Source organism: Cololabis saira, chromosome 6, assembly GCF_033807715.1.
Source record: "Cololabis saira isolate AMF1-May2022 chromosome 6, fColSai1.1, whole genome shotgun sequence".
Lineage (NCBI taxonomy): Eukaryota > Metazoa > Chordata > Actinopteri > Beloniformes > Belonidae > Cololabis > Cololabis saira.
In genome coordinates, this window is record NC_084592.1 from 48,092,173 (window position 1) to 48,110,295 (window position 18,123).

Consider the following 18,123-nt stretch of genomic DNA (forward strand, 5'->3'; position numbering starts at 1 on the left):
AGGCCTATCACCAATCTGCGGTTTGCCGACGACATCGATGGACTAGCTGGAAATGAATGTGAACTGGGTAGCTTGGTGGAACAACTGGACAAAGCCTCGACCAACTTTGGCATGGAGATTAGCGCTGAGAAAACCAAGATTATGACCAACAGCAAAGACTCATCGAGGAAAGAAATAAAGGTCAACGGTCAAATACTTGAAAGTGTCACAAAATTCAAATATCTAGGCTCAATAATCTCCGACGAAGGATCAAAGCCTGAAATACTATCCAGAATAGCCCAGACTACAGCCGCTCTGACCAAACTTAAATCCATCTGGAACAATAAGAACATTGCTATTAGCTCTAAGATCAGACTGCTACGTTCCTTGGTCATGTCAATTTTTCTCTATGCCTGTGAGTCATGGACACTAAATGCTGATACTGAAAGAAGAATCAGAGCCATGCAAATGAGGTGCTATAGAAGACTACTTGGTATCTCATATAAAGATCATATCACAAATGAGGAAGTGAGAGGAAGAATCGAAAATGCCATTGGACCACATGATGACCTTCTGACCGTCGTTCGACAACGGAAACTGAGATGGTATGGGCACGTTACTCGCTCCTCTGGCCTTGCCAAGACCATCATGCAGGGTACCGTAAATGGGGGCAGAAGGAGAGGGAGGCAGAAGAAACGCTGGGAAGATCATATCAAAGAATGGACGGGACTTGAGCTGAGCGACACCTTACGGAAAGCTGAAGATAGAGAGGAATGGGAAGCTGTGGTTCGGAGATCCGCTGCTGCACCCCAACGGATTCTAATCTAGGGGACAGGACAGGACAGGACTTTAAAATTCTAAAACACCTTTTCTTATATCTTAAATCTCCTTAATTATCTTAATAACTCCCGATTTACTCAATCAACACAAATACACGCATCTGACACATCCTAGCCACCAGGGGTCTCCATGCCTCATCTACATTTCACCTAACACATTTCAACGAGGTTTCATACCTCGACTAAACGCACCTGACACAACCCAACCACAAGGAGTCCTCATTCCTCCTTTACATTCATCCTAGCCTTAACCCTAAACTTAACCGAAATCCAGCCTCAGCTCAAATCCTAACCTTAACCAAAATCCAGAATCCTAACCCTTAACCTTTAACCCTAACCCAAATCCTAGCCTTAACCCTAACCCTAAACTTAACCTAACCCTCATCCCAAATCCTAACCTTAACCAAAACCCCAAATCCTAACCTTAACCCTGACCCTAACCCTCATCCCTAACCCTAACCCTTAACCTTTAACCGTAACCCTAACCCTAACCCTAACCCAAATCCTAACCTTAACCCTAAACCCTAATCCTAAGCTTAACCTAACCCTCATCCCAAATCCTAACCTTAACCAAAACCCCAAATCCTAACCTTAACCCTTAATCCTAACCTAACCTAACCCTAACCCTAACCCTAACCCTAACCCTAACCCCCAACCCTAACCCAAATCCTAACCTTAACCCTAAACCCTAACCTAAACTTAACCGTAACCCTAACCCTAAACTTAACCTAACCCTCATCCCAAATCCTAACCTTAACCAAAACCCCAAATCCTAACCTTAACCCTGACCCTAACCCTCATCCCTAACCCTAACCCTAACCCTAACCTTAACCTTAACCCTTAACCTTTAACCGTAACCCTAACCCTACACAAACAAATTCTAACCCTAACCCTAAAAAACCCCCCTCACCTGCAACACTACCTTCAGCAATCTCTGGAATCGCTAATGAGCATAGGAGGCAGAAGCGTATTGGTTCCCCTCAGGGGGCCGTAATCACTAACCTAACCCCCAACCCTAACCCTAACCCTAACCCTAACCCCCAACCTTAACCCTAACCCCCAACCCTAACCCTAACCCTAACCCTAACCCTGCTGAACACCATGGAGGTTTATCCTGCTGAAAAGAGCACGTTGAAAATTGAACTGGCCCTCACCTACAGCAGCGATGAGTGCTGTGGCTCTGTAGGAGCTCTTTATGGGGAATAATCTTCAGGAAACTCCTCAGAGACTGTGGCTCTGTAGCAGCTCTTTATGGGGAATAATCTTCAGGAAACTTCTCAGGGACTGTGGCTCTGTAGCAGCTCTTTATGGTGAATAATCTTCAGGAAACTTCTCAGAGACTGTGGCTCTGTAGCAGCTCTTCAATGGGGAATAATCTTCAGGAAACTTCTCAGAAACTGTGGCTCTGTAGCAACTCTTCATGGGGAATCATCTTCAGGAAACTTCTCAGAAACTGTGGCTCTGTAGCAACTCTTCATGGGGAATCATCTTCAGGAAACTTATCAGAGACTGTGGCTCTGTAGCAGCTCTTCATGGGGAATAATCTTCAGGAAACTTCTCAGAGACTGTGGCTCTGTAGCAGCTCTTCATGGGAATCATCTTCAGGAAACTTCTCACAGACTGTGGCTCTGTAGCTGCTCTTCATGGGGAATAATCTTCAGGAAACTTCTCAGAGACTGTGGCTCTGTAGCAGCTCTTCCATGGGGAATGATCTCCAGGAAACTTCTCAGAGACTGTGGCTCTGTAGCAGCTCTTCATGGGGACTAATCTTCAGGAAACTTCTCAGAGACTGGCTCTGTAGCAGCTCTTCATGGGAAATAATCTTCAGGAAACTTCTCAGAGACTGGCTCTGTAGCAGCTCTTCATGGGGAATAATCTTCAGGAAACTTCTCAGAGACTGTGGCCCCGCTTATCTGAGAGGCTTCTGAAGAGAATAAAGACCTTTCAATTCAATTCAATTCAATTCAATTCAATTCAATTCAATTCAATTCAATTCAATTTTATTTATATAGCGTCTAATACAACAGATGTTATCTCTAGACGCTTTCCAGAGATCCAGAACATGAACATAAACATAAACATAAACCCCCGAGCAATTATTATAAAAACAATGGCATAAAAAAAAACAAAGGCTTTACTAAACAGAAAGGTTTTACGTTTAGTTTTAAAGGTGGAGGTGGTGTCAGCCTCCTTAACCCAGATTGGAATTTGGTTCCAAAGTAATGGTGCCTGATAGCAGAAAGCCCACCCTCCAAATCTACATTTAGATACTCTAGGAACTACGAGTAAACCTGCACTCCGAGAACAGAGAGCTCTGCCAGGAACATAAGGCACTATCAAATCTTGTAAATACTGCAGAGCTAAGCCGTTTTGGGCTTTATATGCAAGTAATAAAATTTTAAATTTAATTCTGAATTTTACAGGAAGCCAATGGAGCGACGCTAACACTGGAGAGACGTGGTCTCTCCTGCTGATTCCTGTCAGCACTCGCGCTGCTGCATTCTGGATCAGCTAGAGCCTATTCAGCAAATTACTTGGACATCCTGCTAACAACACATTACAGTAATCCAGTATAGAAGATACAAACGCATGAACTAGTTTTTCTGCATCACTCTGCGAGAGGATTTTCCTAATTTTTGCAATATTACGGAGATGGAAAAACGCTATTTTACAAACCTGATTAACATATGGTTTAAACGACAAATCCTGATCGAAAACAATACCAAGGTTTCTCACACTTGCACTGGAAGCCATCGCAACGCCATCTAATCCCTTCCTAAGATGCTCTGGACCAAGAATGATAACCTCTGTTTTCTCTGAATTTAGAAGCAAGAAATTTCTGGACATCCAGTCCTTGATGTCCCTAAGACATGCCTGAAGTTTAACCAATGGTCCTGTCTCATCCGGCTTCATAGACAAATAGAGCTGCGTATCATCAGCATAGCAATGAAAGTGTATGCCGTGATTCTGGATTATACTTCCCAACGGCTGCATGTATAAACTGAACAAGATTGGCCCTAGCACTGAACCGTGCGGAACACCATAACAGACCTTTGACTGTTCTGAGGAAACCTCATGTACATGAACAAACTGGAACCTGTCAGATATATATGATTTAAACCGACGTAGAGCTGTCCCTTTAATCCCAACAACATGCTCTAACCTGTGCAGTAAAATGCCATGATCAACAGTGTCAAAAGGAGCACTGAGGTCCAGTAGAACCCATATGGACACTAATCCCTTATATGAGGCCATAAGAAGGTCATTCGTGACTCGAACCAGTGCTGTCTCTGTGCTATGATGCATTCTGAACCCTGACTGAAAGACTTCAAAAGGATCATTTCTATACAAATAGTCACATAACTGGCTTGAAACTGCCTTTTCCAGAATTTTAGATACAAATGGAAGGTTGGAAATTGGCCTATAATTAGCTAAGGTGTCTGGGTCAAGAGAAGATTTTTTAAGTAAAGGTTTGATTACTGCCACTTTGAAAACCTGTGGTACATATCCTAAGCTTAGGGATAGGTTGATTTAGTCCAGTATTGTCGCACCAATAAGAGAAAAAACATTTTTGAATAGTCGAGTCGGGATGGGGTCTGACATACATGTGGTAAACTTAGCTCTATTAACGAGTGAAGTCAGCTCAGGGAGGTCTATAGGATCAAAACAGTCTAGAGTCAAGTCAGAGCCTAGGGAAGTCGCTAAAGCTGAAGAAACGCCCACAACCGGCTGGTTGATTTCTTCTCTAATTCTCGTGATTTTACTGTTAAAGAAGCTCATAAAGTCTTCACTACTGAGAGCTGCAGGAATGCACAGCTCAACAGAGTTGTGACTCTTTGTCAGCCTGGCTACAGTGTTGAACAGAAAACGTGGGTTACTTTTGTTATCCTCTATCAACGTTGGATAATAAGCTTTTTACCTTTTTAACCTTCCTCGGGAACATAACGGCACAGCATCGTCTTAATGCATCGGCCCTGCTCTCTATGGAGAAAAAATTTGTCATAAAAAGTTCTCACAAAATGTATGTAAAAGAAATAAAACACTGCATGTCATTATAATGTTGCTATTGTTGATTTCATTTATTCAAATACAGAAGGGATACTTTAGTACATAATTTGCTTTTTGGTATATGTTTATTTTGAAGTTTGTTACAGCTCCCCTGGAGAAAACTACACCAACTGCCACTGAAATACATGAGTATTTGAGAAGTTTGTAAAACACTGGAAGACAGAAACAAACTGAGCGGAAACTATGTACATTTTCATCTTCATCTTCATCATCATCACGGTCCAGTCAGAGTCTGTCCACACAAACTGGTGTTGCTTCAACTCTGAGGACAATCAGGACACGACTCATCTGTCCTGGACACTCTTCACCTTCTCCACCTGTAGAGGGAAGAGGAAAGAAGAGAGCAGATAAAGGAGTGTTTGCAGAGATCCCTCCATCAGCTGTAGAGGGAAGAAGAAAGAAGAGAGCAGATAAAGGAGTGTTTGCAGAGATCCCCCCATCAGCTGTAGAGGGAAGAAGAAAGAAGAGAGCAGATAAAGGAGTGTTTGCAGAGATCCCTCCATCATCTGTAGAGGGAAGAAGAAAGAAGAGAGCAGATAAAGGAGTGTTTGCAGAGATCCCTCCATCAGCTGTAGAGGGAAGAAGAAAGAAGAGAGCAGATAATGGAGTGTTTGCCGAGATCCCTCCATCAGCTGTAGAGGGAAGAAGAAAGAAGAGAGCAGATAAAGGAGTGTTTGCAGAGATCCCTCCATCAGCTGTAGAGGAAGAAGAAAGAAGAGAGCAGATAATGGAGTGTTTGCAGAGATCCCTCCATCAGCTGTAGAGGGAAGAAGAAAGAAGAGAGCATATAAATGAGTGTTTGCAGAGATCCCTCCATCAGCTGTAGAGGAAGAAGAAAGAAGAGAGCAGATAAATGAGTGTTTGCAGAGATCCCTCCATCAGCACATCCAGGACTTCAGAGTTCAGAGCTGCAGTGGAGCAGCTGTGTGTCTGAACACCCTGGAAGGCCGTCAGCTGGAATACTCCTTTATTTCTGGACACGTGAACACCAGCACAACACTGGTCTACAACACACATCTGGACCCTCTGATTGGCTGACTGCTGTCTCTGTGTTTCTGTTCAATCCTGCAGCCTGTCATCGTCCTCCTCTCACAGCTTCATGAGGAAAGCAGCTGCTGAGAAGCTGCAGCTTCACTGGAAACACTGATCTTTGTTTTGATACCAACTGGTTTTAGTAGAAAACTGCTGGAAGCAGCAGAACCGACTCCAACCTCCACTGACCTGAGAGTCTGCAGCTGGTAGTCTGGACTCTTCACCAGATCAGAAAGCTGCTTCACATCTGCAGCCTGCAGGTGGTTCAGACTCAGGTCCAAATGTTTCAGATGGGAGGGGTTGGACTTCAGAGCTGAGACCAGAGAAGAACAGCTGATCTCTGACAGACTGCAGCGCTCCAACCTGAATAAAGACACCAGAGAAGAAGAACTCAGAGCAGTCAGATGGTCAGTGTGGATTAGTAGAAGATCAGCCTGGTGTCTGCAGGTTAGTGTCAACACAACTTTCACATCAGATTAATCTGAACACACAACTAAAACATGTCTGACCTCAGAGTCTCCAGTCTGCAGTCTGGACTCTCCAGAAATCCCCACAGATGTTTCACTCCTGAATCCTGCAGGTGGTTCTCACTCAGGTTCAGAAGTTTCAGATGGGAGGGGTTGGACTTCAGAGCTGAGACCAGAGAAGAACAGCTGATCTTTGACAAACTGCAGTTCACCAACCTGAATAAAGAATAAAATATGTGAGCTGAACCACCAGGATGCAGGTCAAAACAGTCCAAAAGAACCAGTGAAAAAGATCTTCATCAATATTCATGACATCATGCTGCTGCTCCAATAAAGACGTAGTGACTTCAGCTGTGCAGCTCTGTAGCTCCACCAGTGGATCCTTCCATACAAACTCATGTTGTGCAGCCAAATGATTCAAGTTTCCACACAAACAAACATGTCAGGAGGAATTCTGGGACAAATGTCAACTCATTCATTTCTATGATGAGAAAATAAAGCATCTGTTTGAATGTTAGAGATACAAAAACATGATGTACTGATGTCTAATATTTTAATATTGAGACGCCCGATGTATGTTTGGACCATTTTGCATGCAATTGTTAAATTAAATCTACTGAAATGTTGATCATTTCTCAAGTGTTATTCTTCGTAACTTAGACACTCAGCTTCAGTCGAGTTATTCACCTAGTTGGAAATAACACATTAAAGAGCATTTGATGTGTTTTTCCACAACACCATCTTCTGTGTCTTTGTTTCCTCATTTTCTTCATCAACATTTTACAGATAAATTACAATTCAGCATCATCATCATCATCATCATCATCATCATCATCATCATCATCATCATCATCATCTTCATTATCATCATCATCATCATCATCATCATCATCATCAATGCTACATACAGAGTAGAATTAGAAAGGTGATGGACTTTATGAAGGCTGATGTTCATATTGATGTCACACATGTGATCAATAGTCTGTGTATATTTCTCTTCAGTATTATTGACTTGATGATTAGAAAAGTCTGAGTTTGTGCTGATTTCAATAAAGTCAGTGATGAGGACAAAAGTCTAGACCATGTAAAGTCCATTCATGTCACGTGTTTCTGTCACAATAACACGTCTGTCTGTAAATGATGTTTTGGACGATAAAGTTTTCATTCCTAGAAGGACTTTGTGAGCAGAGAAAGAGTTTCAGGACAGGAGGACGTCTGTGTTTATTCAGCATTCATGAAAGACATCTCTTCTCCAGTGATGGATCTGGAACTTGTGCAGAAAGCTTTTGTCTGATTAATACATTAAATTCATCAAGAACAGATGCATGATGGTACAAAAACGTACAAATCTGAACCCTTACAGGGAAACTAGAACCAAATACTCGTCAAAATATGGGAAAACTAATTGATGCTGCAGGGTTTAATGTAGTTTTTAATGGCAGAAAAAGTTTTGATGGAATTTGAATTCAAATATCAGTCTTTCTATGTAAATATTAAAAGAAGGTAAAAGTTTATTGAAGCTCGTTTTTTTCCCATAAATGAACAATATTCATCATTTCCATGTTTTTAAGGAGACATCTCTTCAACAATCAGTACATATTTGTCTGTTTAGGAGTTTTTTCAAACATTTTCTCTGAAAAAGTTGATTGAGTGACGACATAGTTTCAACACAAAGTTTCTGATGTTCTTGTTGGATGTTTTGTTGCTGATGAAGGAAACTCATCGTCTAGACAGCAGCTTTATTTCAGTTTACTAACTTCAACACACATGTATTTATATTTAGTTTTACACACTGAAAACCATAAAAAGACATTATTTGTTGCACCTTATGTCTTGATGTCACCTGGATGAAATGATCTTAACAGATATATTGAGGAATTCGGTAAACTTGTATTTGTTGAAATGAAATTTAACGGTAGTCAACGGAAGCCAACGTTGGTTTGACTGATTTCAGCCACAGTAAGAAGTTATTCAGTAAATGAGCTCTATAACTCATATGTTGGATGACTACACATTCAGTCTGTCCACTATTGTCCGTCTCTCTCAGAGCTCTCTCAATTTATTAACATCTGGATGACATTTCTGAACATATCAGCTGTTAAGTTAATTCATGTTTGTGTTTTTTCCAGGTTCAGACACATCTCTGGTTCTTCATTTGTTCCTGTCTGACACATTCACATGTTTAGTTTTATGTAATGAATCAGAAGAGGAAGTTTAAGATGAAACTAAAGCAGAGAAGAAGAACTCAGAGCAGTCAGATGGTCAGTGTGGATCAGTAGAAGATCAGCCTGATGTCTGCAGGTTAGTGTCAACACAACTTTCACATCAGATTCATCTGAACACACAACTAAAACATGTCTGACCTCAGAGTCTCCAGTCTGCAGTCTGGACTCTCCAGAAATCCACACAGATGTTTCACTCCTGAATCCTGCAGGTCGTTGTCACTCAGGTCCAGATGTTTCAGATGGGAGGGGTTGGACTTCAGACCTGAGCTCAGAGAAGAACAGCTGATCTCTGACAACCTGCAGTTATCCAACCTGAACAAAAAGTAAAACATGTTAAAGTCTCATCAGAGTCCATGTGGGTCACCACCGTATCTGGACTTTATAAAACAGGTTTTACACTTTTGTTACATCCATGATGTCGGTTCCTGGTTGTTCCTCTGACATGTTCACCTTTACTGAACATCCTGAGCTTTTCTGGTCCAAGTCTGACACTAGATTAAGATGAAAACACCAACATACACACCAATCCTTTTGATTAGTGTTGATGTTCAAATATTGTTCAAAGCAGCAGTTTAGAAATCAGAAGCTGATCTAGCAACAATTATTAACACCAGAATGGATCTGTGGAGAACTGCTGGACTTCATATCATTTTTCCAGTTTTACAGTATATCATTCATGCAGGATCCCTGAGGTTTTTATCATAATGTTCCTTGTATGTTATAAAGAGTTAAAATGATGTTTTCTGAGAGCAGAAGATATTAAAATACTTTACTTTTAGTAATGTGTCATTTATAATTTGACTTAACTTGCAAACACCTAATAATTCTGTTACAACTGAGTTTATCAGTTAATATCTTACTTTTAGTTAAAGATAAGAATGATTGAATTGTTTATATTTATCAGACTAATTCAACAAATTCTGAAGTCTGTGTGAAACTAAACATCAGGCGGTTCTGTATCGATGCACTTGAAAAGTCTTTACTCTCTCAATAGCACAGTCACCAAATTCTACTGGAAAAACAATAAACCAAGAATTAAACTATCAACCTTACAAAAACAAAAACAGCACGGATGACTTGGGGCTCCAAACTTCCACTTTTATTTTTTATCACACCAACTACTGTTTATCCGTCACTGGATAAATAACATTAACTCACCATGGCTAGAAATAGAAAGTGATTTAACTCAAGAACTAAGCATCCAAAATCTCCCATTCATAGACAAATCCATAAAAACTCATCCATGCTACAAAAATAATAACTCTATCAGCACCACTCTTTCAGCCTGGTGGAGATCTAATGAAATTCTCCATTACAGCCTCTCACCATTACCTCATACCCCTCTTTGGAACAACCCTATGTTTTTAATCAACAAAAAGATGTTTGCATTTTCCCCCTGGATTGAGAGAGGAGTAACCAGCCTGGGACAGCTACTCAAAGATGGCCTGTTCGTGACCTTCGACCACATACAAAAAGAACACAACATACCGGATCACTGCTACTTCCAATTTATTCAGTTAAAAGAAGCCATGAAGAAAAGCATCAACATTAGAGAATACAGTAACCACAGTCCCTCCCTATACACTAAGCTCAAATCACTCAAACCTCAGAAAACACTCTCTCAAGTTTACAAGATTCTAGCATTCAATGACGCCACAATATCCATCCCAATAGACAAATGGACCACAGATCTCAACAACCTACCGACAGACACCAACTGGTTAAACATATGGAATAACACCTTCTCCATGACATGCAACTCCAAAACCCAATTAATTCAGTACAAAGTTTTACACAGAGTAATAATCATTCCTGGCATTATCATGATATATTGTTTCATAGTGTATTATAATATTATATTATATTATATTATATTATATTAAGTTATGAAATCTCATGGGATGTTAAACCATAGTATTATTATACTGTTATATATTATAGTATGGTGATATAATTTATATAATATTTATATATATATATATATATATATATATATATATATATATATATATATATATATATATATATATATATATATATATATATATATATAATGATATATATAAAAGTTATAATATTATATAAAAATTATTTTATATTTGGATATTACTATATTATTATGCTATATTTATATTATATCGTGCTACACCACTCTATATGATAATTATTTATTTGTTTACTTATTTACTCTCAAATTAATATCCTCAATTTATATATCTACTTTCATCATTTTATTAACACGTACACGCACACACACACACACACACAAACTGATGTCGTCTTTTGTCGTTGTTTGCACTGTATGTTAATAAATAAAAGAAAGTATTTGCTTTAACAACTAATGAGCTGCTTGATTAAAGGACATTTCTGAATTAAACCCACACGGGTGGATCTAAGACACTTCCTGTCAGGACGATCACTTTGACGCCTGTAGCAGTCAGTCCAACCTGTCCAGGTCTAAGGCCGTGTTTACACGCAGCAACAACGCTGGTGTTTTCATGCGTTTTGGTCATCCGTTTACACGAAAACAAAGCTCAAAGTCACCAAAAACCATCATTTCTGAAAATTCCAGCCAAAGTGGAGATTTGCTTGTAAACGGAGGGAAACAGACATTTAGGCTTCAGAACGTCACGTTATGAGACAGAAACGTCACCAGTGTCATGTGTTTACAGTTTGTTTGGCCGCTGTGATCATGATGGATGCTGTTAAGTGATAACTGACTTCACTACTGTCTTAATGTGGCTGTTCAGGTCTGAGTCAGAACCACTCCCTGATTTCTGGGTTGGATATTTGGTTTTTAGCTTCACTACTTGAAGCTGAATGCCAATGTTTAATCTTATTTACTTGGTATTTTGTGTTTATGTGTGTAGTTTTGCTGAAGGTTGTGGGGTGTTAAAATGTGAACAGCACATGATTATTTGTTCTATCTCACACTGTCCAGAAAGTTGTTGTGTTGTTGAAAAATGGAAAATGTGTTTTATTCTTTTTAAATTGAGCTATTCATTTCATTTTTCTTAATATTTTGTTTGAGAGTGTGATGCAAAAATGTAAATCCTGACTTTCAAAAGAGGAAATGTAGATTCATAATGCCATTGTGCTGATTATAATGTTGATTTTTACTTTTAGGAGGTGTCCTAGTGTCTGTTGTCTCTGAGTTGTGAGCATTATGTTTATGTATGTTAATTAATGATAATGTTGTAATTAAGCTGATGATTCTGATGAGACCCCAGAGAAACTGCTGTGAAAGTTCACCTGCTAACGGGGATCTAATAAAACAACCAAACAAACAGTTGTAACGGTCACCAGTTGAACACTTGAATGAATCCTGACCTGAGAGACTCCAGGTGACAGTGTGGACTCTCCAGTCCAGGACGCAGCTTCTTCAGTCCAGAATCCTGCAGGGGGTTGTTGCTCAGGTCCAGTTCTGTCAGACTGGAGGACTGAGAGCTGAGAACTGAGGACAGAAGTGGACAGATGTTCTCTGAGAGGTTACAACCACTCAACCTGCAGAGGAGATTAAAGAGAGATCATGAGCTTATTTAAAAGTTGATTATATCATTTAACAAAGAAATAAATTATATAATATCAATGAATGCTAATTATTTCAACTAATAATCAATAAGTATTGATGAAAGTGATCGCTGCATTTCTCTTCTGTACATGTAAAGTTTTCTGAGATGAATCATTGATGAGAACTGGTCCCACATGAACCTGAACTTAGTTGAACAGTGAATGTAACTGGTTTCCTACATGAACACAACATGTGATTGTAATTAAAACAGATGTGTCCGTGTTCGTCCTTACACAGCTTTCTTGGAGGCTTTGACCACCGGCAGCAGCCTCCGTAGAGCCTCCTCTGAAGCTGAGAACTTCTTCAGGTCAAACACCTCCAGATCTCCTGATGACAGTAAGATGAAGACCAGAGCCGACCACTGAGCAGGAGACAGTTTATCTGTGGAGAGATTTCCTGATCTCAGGTACCGTTGGACCTCCTCCACCAGAGACCCATCGTTCAGTTCATTCAGACAGTGGAACAGGTTGATGCTTCTCTCTGCAGACAGATCCTTACTGATCTTCTCCTTTATGTATTTAACTGTTTCCTGATTGTTATGTGATCTTCTTTGTTTTGGTTCCAACAGACCTCGTAGGAGGTTCTGATTGGTCTCCAGTGAAAGACCCAGGAAGAAGCGGAGGAACAAGTCCAGGTGTCCGTTGGGACTCTGTAAGGCCTTGTCCACAGCTGTCTGATAGAGGTCAGTCTCTGGTCTTGTTTTAAACCACCAGAATATGTTCTTTTGTTCCTCTAGCAGGTTGATTCCAGAGCTGATGAAGGTCAGATGGACATGAAGAGCAGCCAGAAACTCCTGGACACTCAGATGGATGAAGCAGAAGACCTGGTCCTGGTACAGGCCTCTCTCCTCTCTAAAGATTTGGGTGAACACTCCTGAGTACATTGAAGCCTCTGTGACATCGAAGCCACACACTCTCAGGTCTGATTCATAGAAGATCAGGTTTCCTTTCTGCAGCTGCTCAAAAGCCAGTTTTCCCAGAGACTCCACCATCTTCCTGCTCTCTGGACTCCAGTGTGGATCCGTCTCAGTTCCTCCGTCATACTTGACTTTCTTCAGTTTGGCCTGGACCACCAGGAAGTGGATGTACATCTCAGTCAGGGTCTTGGGCAGCTGTCTTCCCTTTCTGGTTTCCAGGACATTCTCCAGGACCATAGCAGTGATCCAGCAGAAGACTGGGATGTGGCACATGATGTGGAGGCTCCGTGATGTCTTGATGTGGGAGATGATCCTCCAGCTGGTCTGCTGCTCTCCTCTGAACCTCTTCCTGAAGTATTCCTCCTTCTGTGGGTCAGTGAACCCTCTGACTTCTGTCACCATGTCAACATAGTCATAGTCAGGAGGGATCTGGTTTGCTGCTGCGGGTCGTGTGGTGATCCAGAGACGCGCAGAAGGAAGCAGGTTCCCCCTGATGAGGTTTGTGAGCAGCACATCCACTGAGGCGGACTCTGTAACATCAGTCAGGTCCTCATTGTTGTGGAAGTCCAGAGGAAGTCGACTCTCATCCAGACCGTCAAAGATGAACACGACCTGGAAGTCTTCAAAGCTGCAGATTTCTCTGGTTTCACTGAAGAAGTGATGAACAAGTTTCACCAAGCTGAACTTTCTCTTTTTCAGCACATTCATCTCTCTGAAGGTGAATGGAAGAAGTAACTGGATGTCGTGGTTGGTTCTGCCTTCAGCCCAGTCCAGACTGAACTTCTGTGTTAGGACTGTTTTCCCGATGCCGGCCACTCCCGTCGTCATCACCGTTCTGATTGGTTCATCTCTTCCAGGTGGGAGTTTAAAGATGTCTTCCTGTCTGATGGTTGTTTCTGCTCTGTGTGGTTTCCTGGAAGCTGCTTCAATCTGTCTGACTTCATGTTGATCGTTGACCTCTCCAGTTCCTCCCTCTGTGATGTAGAGCTCTGTGTAGATCTGCTTCAGAAGAGTTGGGTTTCCTGCTTTAACAATCCCCTCAAACACACACTGGTTCTTCTTTTTCAGCTTAGACTTCAGCCGCTTTTTACAAACTGCAGCAAAAGTACCTTAATAGAAGTGGAAAAAAGAAACCAATTAGTGTTTCATGAACTTAATTCTCCTAAAGAATCAGGATGTGAACCAACACAGATCAACTCTAACGTTACGACGGTGCCATGTGGGGGCGAATGTTCTGGCTGATCTGTGAATGTTGTTCATCTCCTGATCATTCTGGGTAATTTATCCAGCAGATTAGATGTTCAGAGAAATGCTCTTACTGCTCTGCAGACGCTCAGCCAGCTCCTCCTGCTTCATTCTCCTCAGGAAGTTCACTGTGATCTTCACAAACGCCTCTCTGCTGCTCTTCCTCTGCTCTTTATCCTCACCCTGCAACACATGCTCTAGGGATTCTGGGTAATCTGGACTCAGACCCTTCTGGATCTTCTTCAGCTCATTCTTCACAAACAGGACAATGCTGTCCTCTAGCAGCTGGAACAGAAGACCACATGAACACATGAACACAACCAGACTGAAATCATGGAGACAAACATCAGGTCCATGGACAGACTGACAGTCCACTGGTCTCCAGAGACCAGCATGGAGACAAACATCAGGTCCATGTTGGACAGACTGACAGTCCACTGGTCTCCAGAGACCAGCATGGAGACAAACATCAGACCCGTGATGGACAGACTGACAGTCCACTGGTCTCCAGAGACCAGCATGGAGACAAACATCAGGTCCATGATGGATAGACTGACAGTCCACTGGTCTCCAGAGACCAGCATGGAGACAAACATCAGGTCCATGATGGACAGACTGACAGTCAACTGGTCTCCAGAGACCAGCATGCAGATGGACATCAGGACAACAGGTGGAGACAGTTGTTGTTCATGGACAGACCTGAAAGACGGAGTCCAGCTGGGTCTGATGCTGCTGGACAGACGGACCGCTGGGGGACTCTGAGATCTGCTGGTCCACTCTGTGGAGGAACCAGGAAGAATTAGCTCACATCATGTCTGTCCTCACAGAGACAAGCAGCAGCTGAAGGTCAATGAAGTCCTGTTGGGATGAGGACAGTCCATCAGAGGACTGCTGGTGGTGAAGGTTGACTAGTCCTGCTGATCCAACGAGGACATGAGACCTCAGTGAAAAGTTACAACAAGATCAGGAACATGGACAACTGATGGAGACATGAAGCAGCTGAGGAACTCTGGACCATCATCAGGATCAGTAAGAGGAACTCTGGACCATCATCAGGATCAGTAAGAGGAACTCTGGACCATCATCAGGATCAGTAAGAGGAACTCTGGACCATCATCAGGATCAGTAAGAGGAACTCTGGACCATCATCAGGATCAGTAAGAGGAACTCTGGACCATCATCAGGATCAGTAAGAGGAACTCTGGATAATCATCAGGATCAGTAGGAACTCTGGATAATCATCAGCATCAGTAGGAACTCTGGACCATCACCAGGACCAGTAAGAGGAACTCTGGACCATCACCAGGATCAGTAAGAGGAACTCTTGACCATCATCAGGATCAGTAGGAACTCTGGACCATCATCAGGATCAGTAAGAGGAACTCTGGACCATCATCAGTAAGAGGAACTCTGGACCATCATCAGGATCAGTAAGAGGAACTCTGGACCATCATCAGGATCAGTAAGAGGAACTCTGGACCATCATCAGGATCAGTAAGATGAACTTTGGATCATCATCAGGATCAGTAAGAGGAACTCTGGACCATCATCAGGATCAGTAGGAACTCTGGACCATCACCAGGATCAGTAAGAGGAACTCTGGATCATCATCAGGATCAGTAAGAGGAACTCTGGATCATCATCAGGACCAGTAAGAGGACCTCTGGATCATCATCAGGATCAGTCCTCTGGAAGGTAAGACCTCCAGATGTGTCGACCAGAGGAAAAAGGTCCTGACAGATGAAGATGTATGAGGAGGAAGCTCAGATCACCGTCAGGTTATGGAGGACCACAGGGGTCCAGGACTACATGATCTACTCAGTAAGAAACATGGACACATTTCCTAACATGAGGACTGATTTAAATACATTTAATGCATTTAAACACATCTCACCTCTCTGAAGGAGAACGTTGGTCTCCTTTAAAGTTAATGAACCTGCCCTTTGAGTGGTCGCTCTTCAAGGACAAACAGCTGGGTTCAGGTTCAAGAGAGTCTCCTTTCTGAGGGACACTGATAGAAGACAAACGTTTAAAATGTACATATTCTATTATATGAAAAAGAAGTTATACAGATAAAAAATATTTAGTCTATTCAAAAAGTATTAAACATAAATCATTGGCAGCATTTGGATACACTCACCTCTTTACAGGTCCAGGTCCAGGTCCAGGTTGATTCCTGTAATAATCATGTTTGGTGATGTGATGTGAGTCTTGAGCTCGGACATGCAGAACAGTCAGGGACAGTTAGAGATTCTCATCTCACCTCTGAGCTTTGCTCCGACTCTCATGTTCCCCACACAGAGAGGTTTTAGAGGGAGGGACTCCGTCCTCTCCGTCCTCACACTGGTCCATTCTGCTGAATTCACGTCCACATCAGCTCACACACACACCTTCATCTGCAGAGGAAACACACATCACTGGTGCTGCACACAGACCAGCTGATCCTGCTCTGGTTTGTTCCTCTTTAGTGTTGTTTTGCTTCTACTGAGCAGTAAAGGTCACTTGGCTCGATTTAAATTTTTGTTTCTTTCGTATCCTTCAAATGTTGGAAAGGGTTCCAAGTAATGCATAACATAACATGGCGTCATCACGTCAGACATTGGCTACACCCACTGATAGTATTCAACAGGTTAACAACAGTTCAGTTGGGATGGAGGAGTGCAGTGGCCAAAATGTTAGATCATATTACAGCGTCAAATTGTTTCTCCCTTCTTTTTCAACACATCAATTTGTCATGAACTCACCACCAAATAAAACGTTAATTGGGTTAAAAGCTATGAGACAAAACTTAGCAGATCATCACACACACTCATTTAGCATTTGTCATTCATCACAAGATTTTAAAATAAATACAAATTATTTTGACAATTTCTATTCAAATGTGGAACCATTCGTTGCAGCCTCAAAAATAAATTTCACTTTAAACAAATCCTCAGCAGAATTCCAACAGACATGAGCAAAAAAAGAAATTGAAATTAATGAATGCTCGCATCAGTGTGATCTGTCAGAGAAAATGTGATAATGATATGTTTGTTAATTCACTGTGGATTAATTCTCTTGTTTCTCAACTTTGATTTATTTCCAAATACTATGGCAACGGTGTGACAGTGGAGTGACAGTTTTTTCTCGTTAGCTACGCCAGAACTTTTTCTGAGGGGAGCAATATTGCTCGGAATCCGTGACTCACTGTAATTGTTGTCTGTCAGAGCACTTACATTTCAACAACATGCATTAACTTCGGGTGATTAGTTGCTTCACCCAAAAAATAGATTTTCAGTCAACCTTTATATAAAAGCTGCAGATATCACCACAGCAGGAGACAACGTACACACGCGCAGCGATGCAGCGGTGCAGCAATGCAGCGGTGCAGCAATGCAGCAATGCAGCGGTACAGCGGTGCAGCGGGGCAGCAATGCAGCGGTGCAGCGATGCAGCGGTGCAGCAATGCAGCGTTACAGCGGTGCAGCAATGCAGCGGTGCAGCGGTGCAGCAATGCAGCGGTGCAGTGGTGCAGCGGTGCAGACCCATTCTTCCTTGATTTCTTCAGTTTGTTTATTTTTGATTAACTCAAACTTCGAAAACGCCTCACACCATAAAATATGTAGCGTTCCTACTTAAATAAATGTACATATGGAGGAGAACATGACTTAAAGTGATTATAGGACCTTAAGACTAACATCCTGCTACTGGGAAAGTTGGCTCTAACATGATAAAGAAACTAATAGCTGAAGTAAGTTCATATCATAAGTACTTGTCTGATTATGAAAATGCGACGTATAAG

At 41.7% G+C, this 18,123-nt stretch overlaps 1 protein-coding gene across 1 annotated transcript in view; it reads right to left on the bottom strand.

Annotated features, from left to right (window-relative positions):
- Positions 1-5,190: 5,190 nt before the first annotated feature.
- The window catches only part of LOC133445653 (NLR family CARD domain-containing protein 3-like), a 23,435-nt gene continuing 10,502 nt past the window's right edge, over positions 5,191-18,123 (bottom strand). Inside the window, exons 2-11 of the mRNA XM_061722977.1 lie at positions 16,606-16,738; positions 16,483-16,518; positions 16,237-16,353; positions 15,042-15,120; positions 14,417-14,627; positions 12,415-14,206; positions 11,941-12,114; positions 8,749-8,922; positions 6,108-6,281; positions 5,191-5,203 (exon numbers count right to left, since the gene is read on the bottom strand). Coding sequence (XP_061578961.1) covers positions 5,191-5,203; positions 6,108-6,281; positions 8,749-8,922; positions 11,941-12,114; positions 12,415-14,206; positions 14,417-14,627; positions 15,042-15,120; positions 16,237-16,353; positions 16,483-16,518; positions 16,606-16,694 — 2,859 coding nt within the window. The 5' untranslated portion in view covers positions 16,695-16,738. The remainder of the gene's footprint in view (positions 5,204-6,107; positions 6,282-8,748; positions 8,923-11,940; positions 12,115-12,414; positions 14,207-14,416; positions 14,628-15,041; positions 15,121-16,236; positions 16,354-16,482; positions 16,519-16,605; positions 16,739-18,123) is intronic.